At 44.5% G+C, this 26,713-nt stretch overlaps 1 protein-coding gene and 1 long non-coding RNA gene across 5 annotated transcripts; one reads left to right on the forward strand and one right to left on the reverse strand.

Annotated features, from left to right (window-relative positions):
- The first annotated feature begins 744 nt into the window (after nucleotides 1–744).
- RILPL1 (Rab interacting lysosomal protein like 1) lies at nucleotides 745–26,583 on the forward strand. 4 transcript variants are annotated; one of them, XM_076353294.1, is made up of 8 exons: nucleotides 745–1,229; nucleotides 4,919–5,069; nucleotides 10,610–10,728; nucleotides 12,054–12,272; nucleotides 15,995–16,167; nucleotides 16,706–16,798; nucleotides 20,948–21,035; nucleotides 23,527–23,615. In XM_076353294.1, exons 1-8 carry the CDS (start codon nucleotides 936–938, stop codon nucleotides 23,530–23,532), a joined length of 1,143 nt encoding a protein of 380 aa, XP_076209409.1. In that variant the 5' UTR covers nucleotides 745–935; the 3' UTR covers nucleotides 23,533–23,615. The 4 variants fall into 4 exon arrangements, with proteins under 4 accessions (XP_076209409.1, XP_076209410.1, XP_076209408.1 ...); XM_076353295.1 differs by lacking the exon at nucleotides 20,948–21,035 and adding an exon at nucleotides 20,032–20,107 and having other exon boundaries at nucleotides 746–1,229; nucleotides 23,527–23,614; XM_076353293.1 differs by lacking the exon at nucleotides 20,948–21,035 and having other exon boundaries at nucleotides 746–1,229; nucleotides 23,527–26,583.
- On the reverse strand, nucleotides 21,031–23,534 carry LOC143167649 (uncharacterized). Its single transcript, XR_012996572.1, has 3 exons — nucleotides 23,266–23,534; nucleotides 21,881–22,008; nucleotides 21,031–21,128 (listed from the first exon to the last, which is right to left on the reverse strand). It is a non-coding gene; the product is annotated as an uncharacterized LOC143167649 (long non-coding RNA).
- Nucleotides 26,584–26,713: the final 130 nt, after the last annotated feature.

The following is a 26,713-nucleotide window of genomic DNA, read 5'->3' on the forward strand; positions in this document are numbered from 1 at the left end:
AAGACTCACTTACTCTTCTTCCAGAGTGAAGGCCTAAAAACCCTAACGCCGTGCGAGCCGCTGCGTGCGAGAGCCTTGCCGCCCCGCAGAATGGCTTGTTCGCCCCATTGCATTTGCCTGCAGCCATCTGTTAGCCTTCCTCCTCTTTTGGAGCAGGGGATCATCGTTCCCCCTTCCGTCCCAGTACCGTACAGGTCAGCTTTGAACACAGGCGCCGCGCTCGCTCTTGGGCACCGCTGTGCCACAGACACGCCCGTGCGGCCCTGCCACTGCTGCGAACACGCTTCGGTGCTGGGTTCCATCAACGTGGGATCCCGAACGCTCAACACGCGTGGGTGTGACTTCTGACCCCTCAAACGTGTGGTTACTATCCCCGGACGACGAAGCTTGGGGCAGAAGAGGTCGACACCACGAGTAATCCCGCCGCTGAAGCAACGCAGCACCAGGCGAAGAGCACCCGCGTTTGGTGAGGCTCCTCTTCCCCAGCGCAGGGAAAGCAGACGGAAAGCCCCGCAGAGCACCGACTTTCACCCCGGCTCCTCCCGGCGGCCATCGCCCCGGGAACCGGCGAGGCCGGGGCCGCGCCGCACCGCCCGGAGCCCGGCGAGGCGCGGCGGCCGCGGGCATGCGCGGGGCCTCCCCCGGCCCGCCCGGCGCCTGCCATTGGCCCCCAGCGGCGGGGCGAAGGCGCGGGGTGGTGGCGGGGAGGCCGCGCCCGCCTTCCCGCCGCCGCTCCCCTCCCGCCGCCCGGCCAAGTTTAAACACCGCCCCCCCCGCCGAGCCAGCCGGAGTTCGCGGGAGTTGTGCGGGGCCGCGGCCCGTGGCCCGTGTGAGGGGGCGCCGGGTGAGGAGGGGTCGGCTGCCGGGGGGAGCGCCCCGCGAGGAGAGCGCCCCGCCGCCGCCGCCTATGAGGGCGCCGCGGGGCCGGGCGAGCCATGGACGGCGGCGGGACGCCGCCAGCCCTGGAGAAGAACGCGGCGGAGCTGACGGTTATGGATGTCTACGATATCGCCTCGGCCGTGGGGCAGGAGTTTGAGCGGGTGATCGATCAGCACGGCTGCGAAGCCATCGCCCGCCTCATGCCCAAGGTGGTGCGGGTGCTGGAGATCCTGGAGGTGCTGGTGAGCCGCAACCACATCAACCCCGAGATGGAGGAGCTGCGCCTGGAGCTCGACCGCCTGCGCCTGGAGAGGATGGACCGCATCGAGAAGGAGCGGAAGCACCAGAAGGTGCGGGCGGGGGCCGGGGGGACGCGGCGGGGCAGGGCTGTCCCCGCCTGCCGCAGCCGGCCTGGGAGAGAGCCGGGCCCCGGCCCCTCCGCCGCCGTTCCCCCCCCCCCCCCCCCCCCTCCCCGCAGCCGCTGGGGAAAACAAAGAGGGAGGCTGGGGTGCGGGCCGGGATGCCGCGGAGCCGGTGGGGAGCGGGAGGGGCACGCGTGTGGGTACGGCCGGGGCGGGCGCACGGGCTCTGCGTGGATGCTGCCTGAGCGTCGCTGAGGGTTTGGGTGTGTTGTTGGTTTTTTTTCCTTCCCTCCTGGAAGTTTCCTTCCTCCTTCCCTTTCTCCACCCCTTTCCCAGTCACTGCATTTCCTTCCCCTCGTGCCTCCCCGATTAGGACTCCTGCTCCATCCCCTCTCCTGACGAGAGGATAGTGCTGCTTCCTGCTAGGCCAGGAAAGGTCACTGACAATAATACACTTTTCTCTCCAGAGCTGTGAATGATTTAGCAGTCTAGTCTTCCTGGCACACTCATCGGGTAGGCAAGTCGTAAGAGAGAGATGGAGGACCAAGTGATTTCAGGGCAGTGTTAGAGCTGAAGAGTAGGGAAGAGCACTCTCCCTGATTCCTGCTCCATCCTCTGATGGTAAGATGTTGTCCCTTGGCTTGATCTGGGGTGGTCATAGTGTTCCCTGACCCCAATGACAGCCCAAGGTAGAGATCATTTCCCATATCCTGTTACCCTCATGTGGCAGGACAGCATGAGCTGCTCCGCTTGCTGCAGTGGAAGTGGCAGATCTACTCTTTAAACCATCCAGATAACTGATTTAAAGAAATGGTTCTTCTAGTAAGTGACTGTGGTAAATCATCACTGCTGCCTCATGCCATTCCTGCTTGCACACACAGATTCAGAATAAAGAGGAGACAGGGAATTTCTGGAAGAGAGACCTCAAACTTCAAGAGTTGGCTTTCATTTAAATAAATTCAAGTTTTATGTTTTAAAAAGTCAGCTGGGGAACTTTCGCTTAGCATAAGAAAAATCCAGGATAATTCCTGCAACATTTTGCAGAAGAAGTCTCAGGGCAGTGTCTCTGAAAAGGATGGTAGAAGATCTTTAATGTATAAAGCCCTGCTAAGTCTCCAGGGTATGAAGTAAGAAGGTCTAGAGAATAGATACAAGCACGTATACCAAACCTGTGCCTTTGCCCTTCTAGCAGATCTAACGTGGAGGCAAGTGGGTGGTCTGTTGTGCTGGTCCCATACTGTGCCTGGGCTCTCTGCTAGAATCAAATTGGCTCTTCCTGAGCCCTAACTGCCAGAAGGTTTTTTGAGGGCACGTCACCACTGGGAAGAACTGCCATAAGTCACATCTCCCCATTGATTGCAGAGAGACCACTGTATTGCCAGTCAACAGTAATGCTTTATCCCAGTAATGCCTGGTGAAGTGGATACTGAACTGGGCCCAGTAGCAACACCCAGTATCGTTGTACAAGTTGATGTTCTGTGTAGATGCTTCTGAAGTTCATATATGTGTTAAAAAGTTTCCTAAACATGTCAGCTGCATAACACTGTACTTGCCAGATGTCAACTGATCTCCTGCCAGTTAACCACCTCTACTCTGCCAGCTTCTCTAATAGTCACGAAATGGCTCACGGAGGGTTCAGACAATCCAGACAAAACTTTGGTGGAAATATATTTTAACAGGGAAAATAAATGATGTGATACATACATATTTTTTTAATCGAGTTGATCCCAGTGCGCTGAGTCCCACTACTAGAACAGTAGTGTCCCATCCATCTGTGTTCCAGTGTGAGGGTACGCTGGTGTCCTCTTTCACAGGACCCGTACTGGTAAGCAGAAAAAGCCAGAGACTGAGAAATAGTTGTGACCCAAAAGCCTCCAAAAACAATCCAGACAAGCTTTTAGTGGTCCTTGCAAGCATCAGTTTATGAGATTTTAGCACTTAAAATCTTTAGATGTGAATCTGTTTTGCCTATAAACCTGGCTTAGCACCGCCTGGAGTTTCCTGAGCCGGCTGGCACCTACTGGCCCATAGATCTGCTTTCTCTTGTCTGATACTTCTGCTAATGAGGGTTCAGAAGTTAATTTCAGCTCCAATTCATTGGGCACTTCAAGAGCAATAAATAAATATAAATATATTATTTATATAATAAATAATATAGTTGTGTGTTTACAGTGCAGCCACACATAAATGATGCAAGTTTAGATAGTTTGGGGGTTTGTGTGTGTTCTATTTTGTTTTTATCAGTATGCTTATAACTGATGAATGTGCTGGTTTATTATCTAAACTAGGTCAGAGCGTTACTTTAGCTACAGAGTTGTAATATGCAGCATCACTGTAAATAGTCTAGGTATTTGGCAATATAAAGTTTCGTTACAGATTTGCTTTTCTCTCAAGATAAAGAGTTTCAAGTAAAATAGAGGTGATTCATGAAATTTTCTTTACTTCTTAATAATTAAGTCTGCATAGCTTACAACACCAATATGTTACTTATAATCTATTTGTCATATAGTGTTTTCTGCAAAACTTTCAGCAAGCGTTATAAAATGACAGCAATGCAGTAATAAATGCTGGAATAAAATGGCATTTGGACCCAAAAGTCAATGGGAACATGATTTCCCATTATCAGAGCATACATTCAAAGCAGAAAGCTATCCTTTAATCTCTCAGCAGAGCTTATTTTAGCCTAGAGCTGTGCTTGGCAGGGTTGTTGTCTGAATGTGTTTTGTTGTTAGGTAGGAAAGGGGCATGCTGGATGAATGTAAAAGTCAGCAAGTGACTCAGCCTGGCTCCAGCGATTTGCATGCAGCTTTTTTGGTTTGAAGCACATACATGAAAACAGAGCAGAGAATCCCCCCCACTGCAGAAGTATGATTTATGGCAAAGGCTTTTGGGAAGAGTAAAGCTCTAAATACAACTGTTTTTCCTTGAGGACTTTATACTTTTTGTCCTAGTTTGACCTTTACGGGGATTGGTGACAGCTGCTCTTGACAGTGTCCTGACAAATGGGAGTTGTTGTTTTGACTGGTCTCACTGCTGCTAACATAGATGCCACTCAAGATATTCCATATAGAACAATTTACATAAGAAGCAGCACAGCTTTGTCTTGTGTTTACCACGCGGACTAGGAGCTCTGGGTTTGCTGCACTGTATCATGCACTCATTATTTTACACTTGTGTTTCATAACAGAAATTTAGACTAGAGATGCTGCTCTTTCAAAATGAGCATGCCTAACACTGACTCCCCTGGCCCGCGCAGTATGATGTTTCTGGGGCACTTCTAACAGCCTTTGCGGCTGCTTCCTGGGATGCAGGAGGTAATTGTTGCTCATGTTTGGTTACCTTGTCTTACACAGCAGTCCCCTTAATGTGGTCCTCACAGCAAAATGGGGCATAAGGAGCCATCCTTTGGGTAACTTGCACATCAAAAATGTTTGCATCAGGAACTGTCTCCTCATGTATTTCCATTCAGCATATAGCAAAAGGAGACTTTGATAGTTGGTTTCTTGATGCTGGCATTAGAAAAGTAGATGTCTTCTAAGAAATTCAAAGTAGTCTCATTTAATTGTTTTCTATAAGAATCATGGTAGGATTGTTACTAATTTGGTCTGTAAATAGTCCAGTCAAAGACTCTTAACATGTTTAAAAATATAAATGTGTTGTCCTGGTCTACCCTTTAGGAATTAGAACTGGTGGAGGATGTCTGGAGAGGGGAAGCACAGGACCTTCTTACCCAAATTGCACAGCTGCAGGAGGAGAATAAACAACTGATGACAAACTTGTCTCACAAAGACATTAATTTCACAGAAGAGGAATTTCAGAAGCATGAAGGCAAGTTTGATACTTCAAATTCAGTACTTGCTTTTGTTATAAAAAGCAATACTTTATCGAAATACTTTGACTGGATATTCTGGATTTTTTTTCTTTAGATTAATGCAGGTCTGGGGTTTGGGTTTTTTTGCCTGACTAGAAAAACCTCTGAATACATGGTGATACTGAAGACATGATAAGAGGTGGGGGTAGGAGGGAAAGAAAAGCCTGAACAGCTTTTTGTTTGGCTGAGAAGCATCTCGGAAAGTAAAATCTAGCTTCCTTTTTTTTTTTGGTATATCACTTTTTTTTTCTTTTTAGCTCACATCTTGCAAAAAACATTCTTAAGCTCTCCTTAAGTTTTCTAATACAAACAGAATAATCCATCCAGCAATGTTTATTTCACACCATTATGCACAAAAATAAGTGCAACTGTTCATCTATTCGGGATAACTTTGTAAAGCAGCAAATCAAGATTTCTTTGTCTGAATTATATCAGTCCATCATATGGAGATATTCTAGGAGAATATTGTGATACTCTCCTAGAATAGGAGAGACTATTTTACTTGGTTTACCCGCCTTTAGGGTTCCCTCACTTGTTTGGGATTTATAGCCAATTCAGAATAAGTGAAGAGATTTATAATCCAGGGACTGGGTGAATCCTAAAGAGTAGAAACAACCAATTTGTGGGCAACTTCTTTCTTGAGGCAGAATGAAGTTCAAGATATAAGATTCCAACTTGCAAGTACAGGTATATTTCACTGCAGCAACTGAAACAATTGCCATCCTCAGCTCTCACCCACAGCTCAGCAAATAGCTATTTCCCAAGAGCAAGGGCAGATGAACAGATGTCTATTTGCTCCACAGTTCCTAGCACATCATTTGAGGCTGCTGGCTGCCGCGTCCATTTCATGATACTTTGCTGGGGTTTAAGCTGAGGAGTTGAAAAAAATGACCGTGCAGCTTTGGGGATGAGCAGCCTTGAGCTGAGAGATGGGGCGGGCAGCTGAGAATGGTAACAGTGTCACTCCAGCAGCAAAACATGCCTGTGATGGTGAGTCAGTCTGGAAGAGGGTGGCTTTCTATTTGTACATGGACAGGACTCTGGTCCACTGCTTCAAGCCACAGCTCCACTTTCACAGTAGGTTCTGATTATCAGTAAAGTCATGGCTCCCTCAAAAGGCTAGCATCCTGTGTGTGGCATGCAAAGCCACTGGCCAGTCTGAAAACCAGACCACACAGCTGAGCCATTGCAGCTCTCCAGTAAAGCATGAGGAACAAAGGGATATCCTTTTCCAGACACTGGAGGTTGGGATTAAATGGAGGCTTGGTCTAGGTGGATGAAACTCTGTCCAACACTGCAGAAGTTGCACTTGCTTCCTCCCGGAGGCTGCGTACTGCTCACTTGCCCTGGGGAGGAGTATAATGAAATCTTCAAAAAGTAAAAATCGATAAACCTCTCAAGATCACCACTTTTTTAGAACAAATGCAATGCTTTCAATTTAGGAGTCAATTAATGGCAAAGTAGCAGCTCAACATCAGCCTTACAAACTCCATGCAAAATTTCAGAATGGCAGTGATGAGTCATGGACCGTGATGACTATGACATCTTGTTATAAAGAACCAGCTTCTCCTTTGTTTTCTTTTTTTTTCCCCCCCTTCTTCCACTGGATATCTAGCTCACTGCAGCTCATGTGCTATTTAAATATAGCCATACTCTTCGCATTCAGCTAGCCAAGCAAATGCCAGGCATGCTTTCCATGTTATTTTTACTGTGTCTACCCAAGTATAATAACAAACAAAACCCATAAACCCATTCCAGAGACCAGATTCTGGGATCACTGATATTCTTTGGCCAAAATCATCAGCTTAAGTCAAATCACATTAATTTATAGCGACCCCACCTTATTATGGGGACCTATTATATCAAACCCAACTGTTTTCCTTTTAGGAAATTTTGTCATTAATGAATGGGGATAGATTTGTCTCAACTGACTTGTTTGGATAGCGTCAAAAAGCAGTCATGCTGCTTTTTTTCAGTCTCCATCGTTTGATCTGATACATTTAGAGTCTACAGAGGCAGGTTTTCAAGCGAAATACTTTGTTAGCTGGACTAACTTTGACCAGACTCCAGTCTTCATATCTCAGCACGATTTAGTATTGTGATCATGTCTCCCCTTAGTGGCTAGCCCCTGGGATTAACAGCTTGCTGCTTACTCACCAGACAGTTAAAGGAGTTGTTTTTAACACAGGCTACAGAGGCCACTGATCTGGGTGTGCAAGACTTCGAGATTCAATCCTTGCCAATTAATAGTCACATCAGAGTTCACAGAGCCTCACTTTAGCATAATGAAAGAAAAAGGCAGATGCAATCCTGTCTAAACAGGAGTGTTCTGCACAGAGGGCATCTGCTAGAGTCTGAGCAGAGCAGGGTTCATGTGAAAGGACGTGGCAGAATACAAAATACACAGGAAGGTTTAAAGATGAGTCTGCAACATCCATTAATGCTACTCCTCCCAAGCTCAAACTGAGCACTACTTGATGGTGCTGACTGATTGGAATATCCTAGTAAAATGCCACGAGCAAACTTGACCCAACGTGTGTCAAACAGGACAAGCAGGCTGCTGTTTCACTGCAGCGAGGGGAGCTGCTGTCTCAGGCTGGCTGTGGTAATACAGACAAGCAGCAGGATGTCAACAGTTGTGTGAACCTCTTGTGCTAGGCTGCCGAGGAACCTACAATTCCCTTTCAAAAGTGGAGGCAAACTTCTGTTCTGAATATTTAGGTAGTGGTATAGTGCCACAGGCCCCGACTGGCACTTCGGCCTGTTGTGATAGATGTTGTATAAACACAACAGTAAACAGGTCCCTAAATATAAAGGATGTTCTTTTTTTTTTTCCGTTTCTTTTTTTTTTCTTTTTTTTCAGCTGCTTTCCTTTCTCTTGCTCGAACAATGAATGCTATGATCACAGCAATTCACAGGAAGCTGCTCATAGGATGTGCCTAGGGAAGCCAGCTGGGTGTGCCATTTAAGATCTTGCAGTTATTAGAGTTTGAATCATTTAGAGATAATTACTTTACATTTAGGGCACTTAGTGATTTCCCTCTCCTCTTCCCCGGTGCCTGAGGAAATGGAAGAAGATGTGACTGTTTCACAAATACTTCCCACCTTTCCTTTCCCCTCCTCTTGAAATAAAAATGATAATGTAGTGATCTGTGCACACAATTGAAGTCTTTTAGGTTCACCAAATGTTAGGGAGAAAAATGAGCACAGTGGGAGGAAAAGCAGTCAGCACTGAAATGGTACTTTATTCTTTAAATAGCACCTGCTATCTAGAGATCTCAAAGCATCTCACAAGTACTAAGGAATATAGCTGTACTCACTATTCCTAGCTCCTACTGGGGTGAAACCACCAGTCTAAAGTTTCACTGCGGTCCCTCTGTACTTCAAGGCAAAGTTTTGCATATTTTTTTGTTTTTAAATACAGCTTTTTTTAGCTTTGTTCCCCAGCCCTGAGACTGGCTGCAGAGGGTGGATCCAGTAGTGGGGTTTGTGGATACAGTAGTGTACCCGATCTGTGTTGCGATAGGAGAGGGGAGATCTTTTAGAAGAGTTAAGTAGCAGTATGTGTCAGTGTCTACTTGTCCTCCCTGGTGGGTATGAGCTGTTATCACAGTGGAGAATTAAAATTATCCTGCAAAGAACTAGAATCTACAGCAGAGAGATTATAAGGACCAGGGTCCAGAAATAAAGCAGGCAGACTTACCACAGAATTAAAAAAGATGAGAATGTAATACTAGAATGCGAACACCATGTCACTCTCAGCTGTTTTCTAGGGTTTGACAGGAACACGTCCTCTGAACCAAATTCCCGGCCAGCCATGATCACCAGTCCTTTTCCCAGCAGAGTGGTTACCCGTTCTCCGCCGTACCATAGCTCTGGTCCTTTAGCAATGAGGGATCGGAGCTGCTGTTCCCCTGTTGGCAGTGGTACGCTTTTTATGCCTGCATGGGAACCCACAGCTGCTGCAGGAGTGCACATCCACCAAAGAGTTACTCCCTTTCTCTCTCTCTTTCTCTCAGGTTTGTCTTGCTCTACTGTATTATCCATGAGTTCAAACTGTAGATGATCTGTAAGCTGGAGTTCCTAAAGGCATGCAGCCTACATTCTCTTACACGAGCAACTTCGGATTTCTCTGATGAAGGAAGAACATAACCAGAAAGTCTGAGCTGATGTTAGAAAGTAGAGACTTGGCTGGCTGGATACATTTGATGTGTATGCAGCACATTTCTGATGTGGGAACTGCTTTAATATATTAAAAAGGAAGTGGCTTTCTGGCCACCCCAGAGGGGTGAGTGAATTATCACCACTCACAGTTCGTAAACGGAGGAAGCTGAGGACCCACGTAACTAAGTACTTTGCCAAAGGTAGTAGAACAAGACAGCAGTAGACCCTGAGTTTGAGCTCCTGCTTGGGCTGGACTTTGGCCAGAGCAGCCACACACTGCCCTGGTCACAGGCTTTCATCTTCAAGCCATCCTATGGGATGTTGTGCAACATGTTTTTATGTGATAGTTTAGGACCGTCAAACTCCATGTCTCTGTGCAGTTATCAGGAAAAGTTAGTGTAGTAGATTTACCACCTCACCGAGTTAAACCACCTGGTCTGTGTTTGCTCTGAAGAGCCCATCACTGTAGTGCTAGTTCCTGATTATCTCCATTATGGCGAATAATGGAAGAATGCTTCCTGTTTTGTGCTTTATGACATTTCCTAATGATTTGTTGGTCAGATTTCAGGTTAATCTAATCCTTTCTTTATTTTCAAACAGGATCGATGTTGGATTCTTGGCAACGTTCCCAACATCTTTCACAAGTGAAATGCCATGTAGTATTTTTCTCTGAAGTATTCTAAATACGAATAATCACACAATAGGATGGGGAAAGGGTTGCAAAACATGAGGAGAAAATATGTGAGTGTAGTTCAGACTAAACTTCTGTTCTAGATTCAGAGTGGGGGTACCCTCTGAAGGTCCTGCTTCATCTCCGTTTCACCCAACACAAAACTGGGTTTCAACATAAAATCATTCTAGTCCAGCGCACCTCAGCTGGTTTGGATCTGGATGCAATCCACAATAGTGACATGTTGTTTAGATCTTGCTGAGGATCCAGACCATCTTTTTTTACAATTTTCACAGGGTCTTGGCCAGCTGATTCTGCAGATTGTCACACAGATAACCAAGCTCCCTGGGGCATAGTGCGAACACTGAAGTAAAACTACTGAGGCAGCAAGATATAGCAGTGTCACTCCACTGTTACAAATGTTTCTGAGGACTGTCAGTTCCTTTTTTAAGGAGTTGTCTGTGCAGTGGCTTTACAGAGTAGGTTGTGTCATCTATGTTCCCTGTTACCCTTGAAGTAACCTTTAAAGCATCTTCCAACAGCTTCTCTGTAATTCCACCAACTTCCAGAGTCTTTACCTAAATATTTCTCACTGTTGTTGTTCTCAGTCTCAGCAGCTCCTGATTGTCCTTAGTTTGTTTTCTGTGTTCTTTTTTTAACCAGGAATGTCAGAGAGAGAGCGGCAAGTCATGAAGAAGCTGAAGGAAGTGGTAGACAAACAGAGGGATGAAATCAGAGCAAAGGACCGGGAACTCGGACTTAAAAATGAGGATGTAGAGGCTGTAAGTGGCTCTTAGTCTTCCTATTTCTCTTCTTTCTCACCCATACTTCCATAGCCTGGTTTTAAGTTAATGTAGAATTTGTAAGCAATGCCAGATTATTAGTCCAATAACCGAAGTGTCTGGCATAACTGTGGAGTGTCCAAAATCATTAGGCAGTCTTCAGTGCAGAAACACACCCTCAGCTGCGTTCGGAAGGACCAGGCACGCTTGGAACATGACTGGAAACCAGTGCAACAAGAGAGGAAGATGGGGGAAGGACAGGTTGTTTTATTTGTTTCCATAAAGACCTGATACCTCCCCCCTTTCATGGGAACAGGACAGGTAACTTTCTCTGGCTTCTTGAATCTCTTTCTGCTTTGGCAGCGCAGACTTCCTCAGCACCCCCATGCCTCACCCCACCCGGAGATCCCTGCTGTAGGAGAGCGAGCTACTGTATATTATATATATAGTCTCTGCAGAGTTTGGCAGCAGGGACTCCACACACACACTCCCACACCAGGGATGCAATGTGGATTACCTCTTTGCACAGGAAGGGGGTAGGAGGAGGGGGCCTGAGCCCAGCCCAGGTCACTCACTTTTGCCAGCAGTGGACAGGTCACTGAGAGGATGAGTGGCCCTGGGGACCACAGCACAAGATCCAGGTTTAGTCTTAGATGAATCACAGACTCCACTGTGGCTTTGGGAATCACATGATGTCTTGGTTCTTTCTGTGTCAGGAGGAATGACCTCCTTACCCATATTTTGCTTCCCATCCTCACGCTGCCTCATCTCCTTAGGCCATGGGACTTTTCTGGTGCTAGTGAGGGCCAGGCCTAGATGATCTCTGCTCTACCCACGTGCCTCTGGCAGGTGCTGTGGCCTTTCAAATTGGTGCTGTCCATACAATGCCCAGCAGGTCACATCCTGCCTTATGAGAGAGCCTGAGAGCTCAAAGCAAAGTACTTATAATATAAACTGAATACTGAGGATTCCACTGCCTTGTCTTTCTCTCTTCTACTCTGGGTTAAGATTTGATTCAGAATCCTGTAAGCCACCCTGTCCTTGAACTTTGCTTTTTTGAAACGTAATATCAGAAGTGATGGATTTGCTTTTAGCTGGAGAATTCCCTGTGCTAGGGGAAAAAATGCCTCTTTACTCTGGAAACCAATTAAGTTTTGGTGACTGCAACTGTAGTAGATAATTAGATATTAAAAAAACTAATCTGGGGGTGAGGAGGAGAAGGAGGGGGGAGAATTTTCCAGATTAAATTCAACCGGAGCCCACTACTTTTTCTTTGTCATAATGTTTGGGACTCGGCCATCATGGCTTGCATCAATGTTTTGCAGCTTCAGCAGCAACAGAACAGATTAATGAAAATTAACCATGACCTGCGGCACCGGATCACCGTCGTTGAGGCTCAGGGGAAGGCGCTGATTGAGCAGAAGGTGGAGTTGGAAGCATATCTGCAAACCAAGGAGCAGGAGATGGGCAACCTGCGAGCAGAGCTGGGGAAACTGAGAGAAAACCTGCAGGGGGAGGACAGCCAAAATGGGGAGGAAGTAAAGGTAAGAGGCACCTTAAGTGACTTTTTAAACAGCCTTTTAAAATGCTTTGGACTTCATACCAAGTACCTCTTCTTTGGATAAATGTGATTGATACACATCAGAGGCAATGGTGGGACTCGAGGACAGCATCTTGTGTTCAGGTGTGACTTGCAGAGAGCAACGTCACTCATTGCACTGTGACAGGAAGGGCCCCGTTAGGATGGATGATGACCCAGTGGAACAGACCCCTCCTTTCTAAAGGAGAGAACTGGTCGCACAGAAGGCAGAGTGGCAGCACAGATTAGCAGTGGGATGTCTGCATTAGGAAACGGCTCTCCCCTTAGACTTGGCTACCCATCGTACATCCTAGGGAGTGTAACCTTTGGGTCATGCACTAGGCTGCAGAATTCACCAGATACCAGAACAAATCATTGCTTCAAAAGAGAGCGTTCTATTAAAAACATCGCGAGGCAATCCAAAAGCTCTGGAGTATCAACTGTTAGTTTGTATTGGAGGCACATAGTGTTTTGGTAGTTCTGTATTAGTATGTTTGGGTTCATTTTGTTTGTACACATCAACCCCTTCCCCCAAAGGAAAACAAACTGATCCCTTAACAGTCTGGGTTTTCCAAAAGATAGACAGCTGACAAGTAGCTTAAGCCTTGCTGAGTATGCAAATATGCAAGCCCTAATGGGTCCCAAAGCTGCAATGTGCTATGACGGCGGTGGCATGTGAACCATAGTAGAAAAGAAATTGTGTCAGAATGGGTCCCAGAGACAATGCAGAACTTGGCACACTTGGTCCTCGCAGTGCTTATGGCGCTTTTGATCTGTCAGGACTATTGCTACCAAGTCAACGTATAAATATTTGAAGGCACCTTTTAGAGGAACCAACTTTGGCCCTGTTTCTGCTTTCGTTGTGGTGTTACTAGCACAAATGTTCATGAAAAGCAAATGTTACTGCTTGCATACTCAAGTACTTGCAGGAACAGGCAAAGTGACAATCTGCAAATTGAGTTGGTGCTGAGATCAGAGCAGTAGGAATGCAAACTTGAGGGGAGCTTCATGAGAAAAAGATGCATCTCTGACCTGTTGCATCCCTTAGCCCTCTTTATGGTTCCCGTTATTTTTGTTTGTGCGTATGACACTACTTCTGTCTTATTAAAGCAAATGTGCTGTATTTCCCTTTCCTAATTCTGCTCTTAGAAGAGTACAAAATAGGGTAAGGGGTATCGTGATACGAAAGAACTCTAAAGGAGCACTATCATATAGATCTGTTTGGCTGGATGTGTTGGTAGGAGCTCCAGTACCAAGCGGCATTGTAAATGCCCGATAGACTGCAGCAGAGAGTGAAACATCCAATTCACTTGTAGTAGGCAGGAATACCCATCAAGAAGCAGAGGCAAAGGCTGATGGGTCCCCCCTGGAATGTGACAGCCAGTCTTGTGTTAACATGTCTCTGCTGAACTGGGCAAGCACTGTATTAATAATGAAAAGGATGATTTCATTGCTGTTAATTCAGCCAGGACACCCAGCTTTGTAAACGGGGCTGTGGAGCCGAGGCCTGGAGCCAGCAGGAGTGAAAGTGTCTTCAGACTGGAGAGAAAGGATGCATTCTTTACCTCTCTCTAACTCACCAGTTCCATGGCAATGGCGCCTCTTCTAATTAGAGCTGTTCCCCGCTCTCTCTGCCAGGATGATGGTTAGACAGGAATTGCAGCGGCAAGCAGAAAGCTAGAATAGCTGCATGCTCTGGAATGGACATTGCTTGTTGGCTTCAGTCAAGTACATTGGCATTGGCTACAGGCTGCTCAGTCTTTGCTGATCTGAGCAAAATCTAGCAAAAATAGCTTATTTGGGCAAAGGTGTGGGGCAAATATACAATCAATAGAAGAGGCATCAGCTCCGACCCTAATCTAGAGGGGTGAAGAAGAGGAAAAGCGTTTGGGTAATTTCCCTTGAACCTCGTTAGGTTGTATCAATCTTTATTTATTGTAGTCTGTGTAAAAAAAAAATGCATTTGGATGAATGGGGTGAATCAAACAAATGGACAAGCGAGCATTGCTGTGCCGCTTTGTTCTTGCAGGACAAGGACTGCAGTCCCCGCTGTAGAAATTGATATTGCATCAACCTTAGCCCAGCCGAGTTTAACCTGAAGTCATTTATCAATAGATAGCAAAACTGTTTCACAAACACATGAGCTCAAAAGAGGGTAGGATCAGGCTTACAAAAAATGGACTCTGTTTAAGAATTTCAGTACTTAGCTCCTCAAATTTCCAGCTTGTATCCCAGCGACGCATCACTGCGCCACAGGAGCTCTGAAACTCTGATCTCTGCATCCTACTAGGAGGACGGGTGGCTGACCTGGTTGCTGGCATCTCTGATTTCATGTGCTGGCTTTTAGTCAGTCCTTGCAAAAAGCATCACATTTCTAATGTACTTTGCAACATTTCTAATGTACTTTGCTGGAACAGAGTGCCCTGCATTTATTTGTATTGTTAGAAATCCTACAGACCTCTAAAGGCTCGCAGCTGCTTTTCAGCATCTTGATTCTGAGTACCCTTCCTTAAAGCTTGTGATTTCTCAGTAACTGGTCCTCAGCTCTGCAGCCACTGAGTGGAACAACAGTAGAGGACCTGAATGATGGTCTTCTCTGTGCTGTGTTTATACAGACCACATTTTCACAAGCAGTTAGAGCTGAATAGTTCTGTGCAAGTGCTAGAGTCTACCTGGGTGACAGGAAGCAGCCCGACAGGCCTGGGAATCCAGCCATGTGCCTAGAGTGCACTTCTGGCTTGTTGGGAGCCACAGAAACTGGGGGGTAGGAGATAAAATTCCTCCAAGCTTCCAGTGAACTCTTCTCAGAGGAAAAGAAGAGACAAGGGTACACGTGTATAAATGCCTCATCTGGCATTCATCTGCAATTTTCTTCCACTTTGTAGCTAGATCCTGGTGCTAACACCAATCCTGCTTTTTTAATAAAGGCATTAAGGGGTTATAAACTTAAATCTCCATTTAATATGTTTACATCCAAAGGAGCTTTCTCTTTGTGGGAGGAGAGCTGGAAGGAACTGTTATGATCTTCACTAGGCAGTTTTTTCAGTGTTTATATAAAAGGCTGATGTTTGATTTACCCCATTTGTTAAAAGTATTAATTCCTTAACCTGACTTCTTTATCAAAAATTGGACTATACATTTTCAGTGGACTTTCTGGCAGTCTGGATTCCCCAGAAATTTCTCCACAAGAAAACTTACCACCTATAAGGTGGCTCAAGTTGGACCCTGTGTTCAGGCCTGCTAGAAACAATTGGTGGTTTTGTTTTGCCAAACATGTAACTCTATGAAAGATTCCTGTGAGCACAGGGCTTTGGTTGTAGGTCACAAAACTTGGGTCTTCCTCGTTCGCAAGCTTCCCCTGAACACCAGGTGAAGAGAGGTAAAACAGAGCTCAGAGCATCTTTCAGAGGCTTGCCACGGTCTCACCAGTCCTGTGTGGGTCATCAGTCGACCTGAGCACAGGAAAGAACAAAGTGATCAGATCACTGAGCTGTTCTTGCTGACAGTCTTTAACATGAAAAACAAATTCCTTCTACATTTTTTTTCCTCTTAAAATTGCTGTGTTTCTCTTAAAAGAGGATTTAATAGTGCTGAAAGGAAGAGGTTGGGAAGTAGACTGATAAATACTTCAAACTCCTCAGACATGCACTCGCATGGTGAATTTAAAGCCCACGTTTCACTTCCTAGGCAGAACCAAACAATGATGACTGCCTCTCAGAGTCAGAAAAGATGGCAATGGACTTAAAAGATCCGAATCGTCCAAGATTCACCTTGCAGGAGCTCCGGGATGTCCTTCATGAGAGGAATGAATTGAAATCTAAAGTGTTTTTACTTCAAGAGGAGCTTTTATATTACAAAAGGTAGGTTAGATCTCCTCTCCTGTTGCATGCTATACACAGAGGAGCCATAGGGCAGGTCTAGAAACAATAAATGTTCTCTTAAGTAGTGTCCAACAAGCTTATATTTCTGCAAAAGCTTAAAGCAGAGATTGCAAGCATACAGCTTTAGTTTGAATCTGGTCCCTCAAAATTGGGAAAAACTATGTCCTTCTCTAACTCCCAGGTTCCCCCTGTATCTTAGAAAGATTACAAACATTTAATACTTTTGAACTTCAAAAATGAGGATAAAAGTGGGTCTAAAATGAAAATTCTAGAACTTTTATTCAATGCATTCCTCTTCTCCCTCTCCTTGTCACAATGGGAAGAAAATATTGAAAGGAGACCCAGTTCTAGGTGCTGTTCCTTGGTTGACAGAAAAATCTCCCATTGATTTCAATGAGCTTTGAACAGATCTTTTTGTACTTCTTCATCAACAGTACTACCTCAGAGTGAATTTTAGAACTTAAAGTGCTTCCATAGCTTGGGAGGAGAACATTAATTATCTTTTCTTTCTTTCAAGTGAGGAAACAGAAGAAGAGACTAGATCCCCTCAACCTACACCCATAATTCAGTCAAAACCCTCAACTCAGCCTGAATCTGGAATCAAACGACTGTAAGTAGCGTATTTTCTAAGGATACTGGATATAGTCTGCGAGTACTAAATGTTTCTTATGGGTAGGACAATTTTAAAGAATTTAAAAGTTAAGATAACCACATCCCTAATGTATATGGGAGAGGCATTGAAGGGAGCACTTGACAGGTACCATGAAACAGCAGTTGGCTTTGGCCAAAACTTTTGCCTAGATCTGGGACAACTTTCAGTCTCAGATTATTTCCTGTGGTACCTTTTGCTCCCTACGTGCAGACCGCAGCAGGGAGTCCAACAGTACTCCATGTGCTTGTGTTTATGGGCCAGACTGGTGTGCCCAAGGAGCCCGCTCCAGTTCTCGTGTTTCCTTCTTAAGTACACTGTTCAGGCCAACCAAAAGAGCATGTGTTGCAATGTTTTATTATAGCCGGTATGAGGTGATGAGCTCTTAAACACGGACACCTGACCTTCCCAGAGAATTTTCTTGTCTGGGCCACGTACTCATACTCCAAAGGGAGGTGCTACTAGTTGTGTTCTTAACCAGAGCACCGCTCAGCCTGTCCTGTGTGCCCAAAACTGAAGTCAGTGCCAGATCTTGGTGTGCAAGGATTGTAGGAACAATGCTCCTGTTCAAATGCAAGTCCCAGTTCCTTAACACACAGATCCTAAGGTGGTGGAGTGTCAGAAACTGCTGGCCCCCAGGTCATGCTCGGAAGACGTGTAAAGAGTGTTGTTCACAAGTAAAACCAGCCGCAGACCTGTAGCAGTTGGGTGTGGAGAGCAAGGTTTCCCCATGACCTCACTGTGCCCGTTTCCCTGTTGACCTAAGCCTTTAGACCCCGACTTGCACTATGTGTACAGCACAAAACTCTTGTTTGCTGAACAAATTTGCTGCTGGAGAGGATGCTAGCTTTCTTGGCTATAAAGAACCCCACCTTCTTCTGGTGAAGTGTTTAATGTTGCTGTCCAAAACCTAAGCTTACTGTCAGAGGTGTGCATTTACTAGTATATGACTTAATTATAAAATCACAGCGTTAGCCAATCCATTTGTCCGTTGAAACTCCCTCCTTGTACATTTATTTATTCCTAATTAAGTCCTGTAACCTTATAGCAAGTCTCTGAATTTTTGTGATACTGGAAGCTTAACTTTTTTAACTGCATAAATGATTTTGGAACAGTCATTTGTTTCCACATAAAAAGCTCTTCCATCCTGTCCCCATGTCCATAACCTTCAGTTCTTGTTTAATAATAGCAGCAGCCCTGTGAGAGTAAGTTCCATTGGAAGATCTGGACTGATCCAAAACACCATAAAGTCAGGAGGGCACTTTGGATTATTTTCAGTAGACTCCAGCTTCTGTCTGTGCCGCTTTGTTTGCTGAGAGAACCCTTCCTCTCACATGACTAGAAAATACACTTTGAGTTTGGACTTAAGTTTTCATTCTGCAACTGCGATGATGATACTACTACTTTGCCTCACAAGATCTCCACTGTAAAGCTTCTCTTTTCTTTTAAATTTATTTTAGTACTTTTTAAAGCTTATCCCATTGTGGGGGATGGCTGGTTTCACCTTACGCGGTTTGTGTTGACTGCAGTTACCATGCTTGATTTATGAAGCAAAGGCAGCATAAAAATGTAAATAGACGTTGTAAGACAGAGCACATGCTGACGAGGTATTAGCTGTGACTCTGCCTTCTGCATACATGTGTAAGCAACGCAGGGAGCCATGGCAGGAGGCACATAAGTGTTTTCAACCAGTCATCTCAGTGCTTTCTTCCTCTCTGTTAATTTATTAGTGAAAACCTGTTGAGCATCAGATCATTCAATCAATGCACATTTTCAGACACCTGTCTAATCTTTCTGTTTCTCAAATTCTGTGTTAAATTCATATAACTAAACCTGCACACAATAAAACATAAAATCGTGTTGTTTTGGCCCCTTTCAGAAAAGGCAAGAGTCCTGTTCTGCCAGACAGTGGAAGCACGTATTGAACCTGCTGATAAGATGAAATTACTTTCTTTAGCTGTCATGCTCTGTCCCCAGGTTTCTTTCTGCTCTCTCTTCCTTCAGCCATCGTATTACATAAGGGAAGATAAAACCGTCTACTTAAGTAACCCGAAGGGTGGTAATAGTTTTCAGGTTTGTCTTATTCTTGCAGCCTGTCTGGATAGGATTTGTCTAGCGTGGGTTTATTTTCTTTCCCCCCTCCTCTCTGTGTGTTGTCAACAGTGTACTTGCAGGTGGGCTTTAAAAAGACAGGAAATTTCACTGCTGGGAGAAACAAAGAACCCAAGTGTAGCATCTGTTCTGCCCTGTTATAACACCCCTCCTGCCCCACATGCAGTCCCTGCCTGCTGCGAGCTGTCTCCAGAGCTCCTTTCTCCCTCTCCCAGGCAGGATGCTGTCAGCACCTCGCTATAAGGCTACCTGGGTAACACACTGGCACATAAACTCTCCATACCTAATGATGTGCAGACTGCCTTTACAAATGAAAGTAGGGTTGCTTTTCCCTCCATTTCAGACTTTTTCTCCTGATTAAACAAAAAGCTGAAGTACAAAAATAGGAGACGCTGTTGCTGTCCTCTCAAGAGAAGTTTTATGCTTGCCTGTGTAATGTGCCCTTTTTTCCTTGACCACGCAGTATCTCAAGGAATGAGTCATTTGTATATGTAGCCTGTGCCATCTAAGATGTGCTCAGGTGATTCTGTGCTGCATCCCCATAAAGAAAGGAAAACAGGAGTTACAGAAATCAACATTTTTTCACTCCCAGGGTTTGCACGTCTGGGGCAAACTCTGACTGAGTTCTGATCTCCAACTGACTGATTTCTACATTTGTCTCTACCACAGCACATGTCAGAGTTTTGATGAAATAATGTAACCAGGAGGCTTTACTGAGGAGGAAAAGTAGAAGGATTAAAAATGCTCCCTCTGTTTTGAGCAGAAAACACCCTTTTGTTTTCTCTTTAAGGATACGTGCTTGTTTGTCACTGATGTAATGCCTGAAACAGCCATAAGTTTTCTTCCTATTCTTGCAGTTTACAAAAGCTGATGTGTCTGTCTCATTTCTGCAGCTCACGGACCATGCCACAATGCGTAAAAATAGAAGTCCTAGCTACTGCTAATGATATAACAATGTTTGCTTCTTTGTTTTCATTTTTAATCTAAGAATAGCAGTTAGAGTGACTGTGTTGGGGAGAGCTGCATTTGGTCACAAGTGAAATGTCTCTTGTGATTTCAACTTAATCTTTAATTGACATTAGTCCACAGTTCAAAAAAATATTTGGCACAAGGGAGAACCTCTGAGGAGAATCCTTAGAAAAACAGAGAGTGTTCCAGGTATGGATGAAGGTGTGTTGGCAGGTTTGTGTGGGGCTGGCTGTGGACAGAGCACCTAGCCAGAGCGCGCTCTCATCCTCTAAGTTGCATGAATTGTATAATGCATAGTAAAAGTGCTGAACTCTTACAAAGAAACGGTCTTGCTGCTGGCCAGCTAGAAAGTGTTTCTGCTAGAGTAGTTGCAAGGTTTCAATAAGTATTTAGCTGCCTGCAGTTGGCATCTTTCTGCATGTGAAGCAATGAAGGTTCTTTTGGAACAGATACACAGGCCCTTTAACCAAGTAGCTTGCATAGGAGGTTATTTCAAGATTTCACCTGCGATACTGGTTTTTAACTTGAAACTGTCAACTGTAACATTTGTAAAATCTTTAACTGTAATGCTGGTCCCGTCTAACCCTGTTTTCCGTGCAAATATCCGGTAGTCACAGCAGAGTCCTGTTTTGTATTTCTTAACATACACCTTCATCCTTCATTTCATTATGTATGTGCCTGTTTGTTTCTTGGGAAGAAAAATGTGCACTCTGCTCTGCATTGCTAGAGGTGGTAATACCTTGATGAAATCCAACCCGGATTGCAGGCTGCCTCACAACAGAAAAGTGGTATCTTTTAGAAATTCAAAAGCAATTTAAATTGTTTCAATGACTGCTTTTTCTAAATATGAGTTTTTCACTGAGGAGAGCTGTCTTGGGTGATGCAGATCCACCTCTCCCTGTAACATGTCCTGTGTGGTAATTCAAAGTAACCCCGTGTATCATGTTTGCCTCTTTTCTTTTTAATGGAATGCTTTTTCTTTCCCCTGCTCCAGTCTTATCTCTTCTGTGTCTGTACTTTCCTGACCAGGATCTTTACAGCCATAATGCCCATGGTAGCAGCTGGATTGATTCCAGACGATCCCACATTGCAGCCAATAAGAAGACTTGTGTCCCTTGTAGGAATTTTTTTTTTAAATGTTTGGTACCGTGGTTTCCTTTTGCATGACCCTGTGTTAACATGCACTGCTGGTTGCATTCTCATCGGCTGCCTGTGGGATCACAGAAGAACAAAGTGCCAATCAGAATGACCAGTCAGTACACAACTCATCGCAGTCCTCCATGCTCATCCTCAAGTACTGACATTTTATCACCTTTCGCCTTAATGTTACCATGCTAAACCAGTCATTATTCCTGAGAAAATTGTTGCAATATGCAATTTTAACCAGCATCTGTTAATCTTGCTTACTAAGCGTGCCTATTCACAATTCATACCGATGCTTTTTAAGAAACCCATGTCATTCTAATGACTCGTTACAAATCAGTTAGTTAGATTTACAGAATGTAATAGCTGATATCTACATTAATTTCCAGTGTCAATTATAGGCTGTCGCTTCCATGTCTTTCTGTCTATGCACTGTATATTTTGTCTCTAATTATGTATTTTGGAATGGAGTATACACTCTCAATAATCAATGCTATCATCCTATTCTTGGCTGTCCCTGGAAGACATACTGATAATTGTTAATGCAAACTCTCTTTGCATTAGAACTGCTGCTTTAGTGATCTTTATATTTACAGCAGCAACAGAGTATTTAAATTTCCTTCCTCCCCACACAGACGCGCTTTTTCCAAACATCCTCCATGAGAGTTTTTTAGGCATAATAACAATTTTCATTGTTTCAGAAGGAATTAAAAAAGCCTAACCCTTCTGCTTCGTGTAGAGATTTTACGAACATATTTTTCTCTTACTTAATTTCATGATAAAGTGAAAAATTACTGAACTTAGACATTTGAAACTTACTGCATAAATACAGCTGTCCTTTGTGTGGACTTCCAAGATAGTAAGCCTGACCATGCAGGACCAAACATGCTCAGCAGAAAGCCTCCGTGACTAGACACTTCTTTTATCAGCTGGAATTGGATCTGGCCCTGAAAAGACATAGCATATGTGTGTGAATTTAAGAGCTCCTGTGATGAAGGTGGTAGAAAAGTATGAGGCTAATTAAGTGCAAAAGACTTATTTCACTATTATGGCTGCACATTTGAAGCCAGGAAATGCAAAAGTTCAGGTCCTGCTAGCAATGTTAGTTATGTAGCTATGCACTTGTGTAGCTTTTTAGATCACTTTCTAGTCAAGAAATAATTATTCTTAATATTCTTGATATTCTTAACAATTATCATCCTGCTTACCTGCACGTATGATAGGATATTTTTTTCAGGAAGGCTACCTTAAACCTCATTGACGCTCTAAATACAGCCTCCTATGTGACTAGAGACATCGAAGGCAGAACTCCCTGGTCTGCACAAGGTGGCTTGGACAGTTGGGATCATGGTACTGAGGGGAGACTTAAGGGAGTGTGGGTGGAGGAAGAATGCTGAGGACGGTGGGGCGTGGACATAGGGTCAGGTTTATGCCCTGACAAATATTCCATCACCTGTCAAAGTTGAGTTTCTATTTGTTTAGTCTCTTCCTGTAGCAGCATTTAGCGATTCCCGTCCTGGATCAGAATTGCATTATGCTTGGTACTGTGCAAGCGAAACAGTATTTACCTCTTAAAATGCACCATTAAAACCAAAAGGGTGTGCAGCCAGTTCAAACCTTTGGTAGCTGGAACCACAACTTTTGCATTTCTCAGCAGACCTAAACACTGCACTAACACCTCTTGTACTGAACTCAGGACGAACATTGAACTTGCCTAATCAAGTAACTTCATCCTATACAAATAAAATGATACTAAGGCTTTTTCCAACTGTATTTTTTTAGCTCTGTTGTCAGCTGGCAATTTGTTGTTGTATTAAATGGCTGTTGGTTCAAGTACGTCATTCTCTTAGAGCACCCAAGCTGTGTGACAGGAAATGACGTGCACACTTGTGTGCGTTTGTTTAGAGCCTTCATCCTGCAAACTCTTGTGCACATACGTGCATTTATTCATTTATTTTTGCAGGAATCAAGTCTGTCTGTCAAAGTCTGTACACTTGAAAAAATGTGGAGGCTTATTTTCTTATCTTATGAATTTCCCTGCTGACACCCTTAAAAACATTGTCTATTTCTGCTTTATGGTAAATGATACAGATTTAATGCCGAAGATACCACTTTACTTATGCCAAGAAACTAACTTGTATTGTGTCGCTTCTTTATCGCAGGGCTGGGGAAGGGGGAATATACATCTAAAATGATACTTGCACCTTGTAGAGTCAACAGCATTTAGAGCTTATCTGAAGCTTCCATAGCCAAACCGCTTGAGATTGCAATGGCTTCATCTCTAATAACATTTTGACATGCACTCCCATCAGGCTTCACTGCCTTGATTTTTGCAGATGCAAACAGATTTTTTTGCTCTGTGTTTTGTTGTGCTGTGTATCGTGTCGGGTGTTTGAAGTGTTTTCAAGATGGTAAACAGTCTTCTTTCTTTTCCCTCCCCTCCCTTACTCCTCCCTTCCTGGAAGGTTTAGTTTCTTCTCTCGTGATAAGAAACGTATGCAGGCATCACAGAAAAATGTCCACTTCCAGGATACTTTTGGAGAATGGTCAAATTCAAATAAAGATGACTCCTACACCGAACAAGGACAAGAAGCTCTGCAGCACCTGTGACTAAAACCTTGAGGTGTTCGGTTTACCGCAGTAGATCTCGACAGTCTAGTAACAAGAAGCTTCCGTAAGCAAATCCGGCAGCTCATCACTTTTATTTGCCTTGCACACCTCAGTGGTTGTGTTTCAGATGTACTCGTCAAAAGGGATCCCTCACTGTTTACTTGGTGCCTGTTTGCTGAAAACAGAATCCAAGCTTTGTAGTAACAGCCGCCGATACCCTGGGACATCGAAGCTTCTAGATGACTTGTTTTGTGCTGAGTAACAAGTCTATGGTCTTGTTCATGCATTAACTACAGTAACACAAGCTTCTTTAAACCAAAAAAAGGACCTGTGCCATTATTAGAAGTTTGTTTGCAGTGTCCAATATCTAGTGGCAAAGACTCTTTTACCCTGTTTGTTAACACTATCGGTTGTTTGCTTTTACCCTGTTTGTTAACACTATCGGTTGTTTGCTTTTTAATTCTGTAAGAATTTTTTCAAGAGGGATACGACAGCTGGCCACTCTCCGTGGCAGGTCTTAGCACTGCTGTGTCCTGTCAAGTTCAGCTGACATCTGCATTTTGCAGAGTAACCACTTGGAAATCCACCTGGTACAAACTGATAAACTGGAGTAGCCTTGAGAGGGATAGTGAGCGTGTATTTCCCTTGCTGCTTATAGTGCCTAAAGCGTGAAGAAACCGATGTATGAGGTGAGCGTGCCTTGCATTTTGCCATGAGTTCTGCAGTATTAATGGAAAACAAATTGCTTACAAGGAGGAATTCTAACACTTGAATTTTTTCCTTCTTACTAGGGACTTCCCCCTAGAGTAGCAGACAGCTGCTGTAAAGGAATTGGGTCTCTTTCCCACAGACAGGTTTTTAATTAAGTCACACTCCACTTTTCTGTCTAGGTAAGACTGCCTAACTTCAGAGCGAAAGACATCCTCAGCTAGCTGACATAAACTATTTTAACTGACTTAGAGATGTCCCCAACTCAAAACGTTTTCTCTGACTAGTCTAAACACTACTTGGGCAGAGCGGGTGAATTCTATATATGCAGGCTGCTCCACTGGTGTTGGTTGATGTCTGGGTCGCCTGCAGTTACAGGGGCTTAACTCGCCAGCAAAAGCCCAGCACAGCTGAGCTGCCAGGAGGTGGGATTTAGATCTGCTTTGCAATCGAGATTGTGAGACCTCAGTTGTACTTAAAAAAACCATGACACTAAAACCCCATGCAGCGTAACTGTTGCGTACGGTCCGGTGTCAGCACGCACCCCACCTCTGCACCACACGCTCCACGAAGGCACCTAACCAGACGGGAGAGGGCGAGTGCATCCATGGCTCCTTGCGAGGGAGGTGCTGAGGTCTTTCTGTGAACTTGGCTGTATGCTAGGAGAGTCCGCACTGGAGCGCAGTGCTGCTGGTGAGGAGTAGCTAGTTACCACAAGGCTGTAGGCAACTTCTGCACGTGTAGCTTAGTGCAGGGGGCTGTGAGCTGCTGTTGGCACCTGACCCCCAGGAACTACATCTGCTCTGTAAAGAGCCTCTTCTCAGGAGTGGCACTAGGAACAGGAAACAATGCTCAGGCTGGAGGAAAGCTCCAAGTACTCCAGGTACTGAATGTAGGAGGAAGTCTCAAAGGCCTCCTAGATGAAAGCAAGCCAGAGGGTTTAGTACAGGCCAGTTGCTTTTAATACAACAAGATCCAAGACTCTGGATTCTTTAACGTGTGTGAGCAGCAAATGGTTCTTAGCCCATCTGTCGTGAAACTGGGCCAGGAAAGCATTCTTTGCAATGGTGGGCTGAATGCTGCTCTGCTCCTGACTGTAACTGTGCTTCATTTTGAACACGGACCTTGCGCGTGTTCCAGGTAGAGAGTGTGTTTACTGTGCCTCCCTGGTGTCACTGCAGTTTGGGGCAGGGGGGGATGTGTGGCCTTATTATGAAAGAGATCTGCATTTGAAATAGTGACGGCAGTGTCTGATGCTAGTGTTAGGCAGATACGCTTTTGCCTGGTTACATTTCGGTAACATATCTTAAGTTCTATGCTTACAGAAAGCTGTATCCATAAAACGGCAGCACTTCCCCACCGTGTGTGAAAAGCAATTCTTAAATGGGGGGGAGTGTCTTAATTTAATGATACTTAAGTTGCTAAGATCTCGATTTCACTTCCATATTAGGGAAAAAAAAGTACACTACCGTTATATCAGGCAGTTAAAGTAAATTGTGAATGATGCCCGTAAGTCTCTCCCTAGCATAGTTTACAGTTGTTTGGCACATTTAGAAGAGATGCAGTGATCAGAAACAATGCAAGAATGCAGCGGATGCACAGCCTGAATAAGCACATCACTTCTGAAATCAGCTGAGGGCAACGAACTGGGATAATAGAAATACACAGACTGAACTGTTTTTCCCCAGCACCTAAGCTGGTGTATTACAAAGGACGTCTCCTGGCCTGGTGCACATAAAGCTCGTCCCGTACGCCAGAGCCCAGTGCACTATTGTCGGGTCAGATCTGCAGCCAATTCAAACAATGGCACTAAGCACTACAACCTTCCCCCACTCATCTCTGTAGCCTGTTACCTCAAAAATCTGATTAGTTACTCCTGACATGCCAGCATTAACCACTTCGCTCCTTGTTCTCGTGCTAGAAATGCTGAGTTTATGCACTCCAAGTGCCATCGGAGAGGATGGCGGGTAGGGAAGAGTATGTAAAGATCTGAAGATCTGTCTGTATTGTTTTTCAATATTCAAGTAAAATCTGCTTTTAGAAAAGGGGCCGGAATGTTGTCAGGTAAGGGGTGTAACAATCCTGTCTGCAAAGTGCAGGATCACTGAAGGTTTTTTAGGTGTTCTGTTTTGTTTGTTTTTTTTTTTTTTGTTGGGCAGTAAATCATTTTAACAGTTTAATAAATACTTCTGAAAAACAAGTATTTCTGCAAGACTTGTGTTCTTTTTTTTTTGTGGAAAGTTAATACCATCTCTTCTTGGGGATGCAGCATACGGGTCTGTCGTCTTTCCCTTGAAAAAAGCTCATACAACTCTTCATGGAAATAAAGCCTCA

The sequence above is a fragment of the Aptenodytes patagonicus genome, chromosome 15, assembly GCF_965638725.1.
Source record: "Aptenodytes patagonicus chromosome 15, bAptPat1.pri.cur, whole genome shotgun sequence".
Taxonomy (NCBI): Eukaryota; Metazoa; Chordata; class Aves; order Sphenisciformes; family Spheniscidae; genus Aptenodytes; species Aptenodytes patagonicus.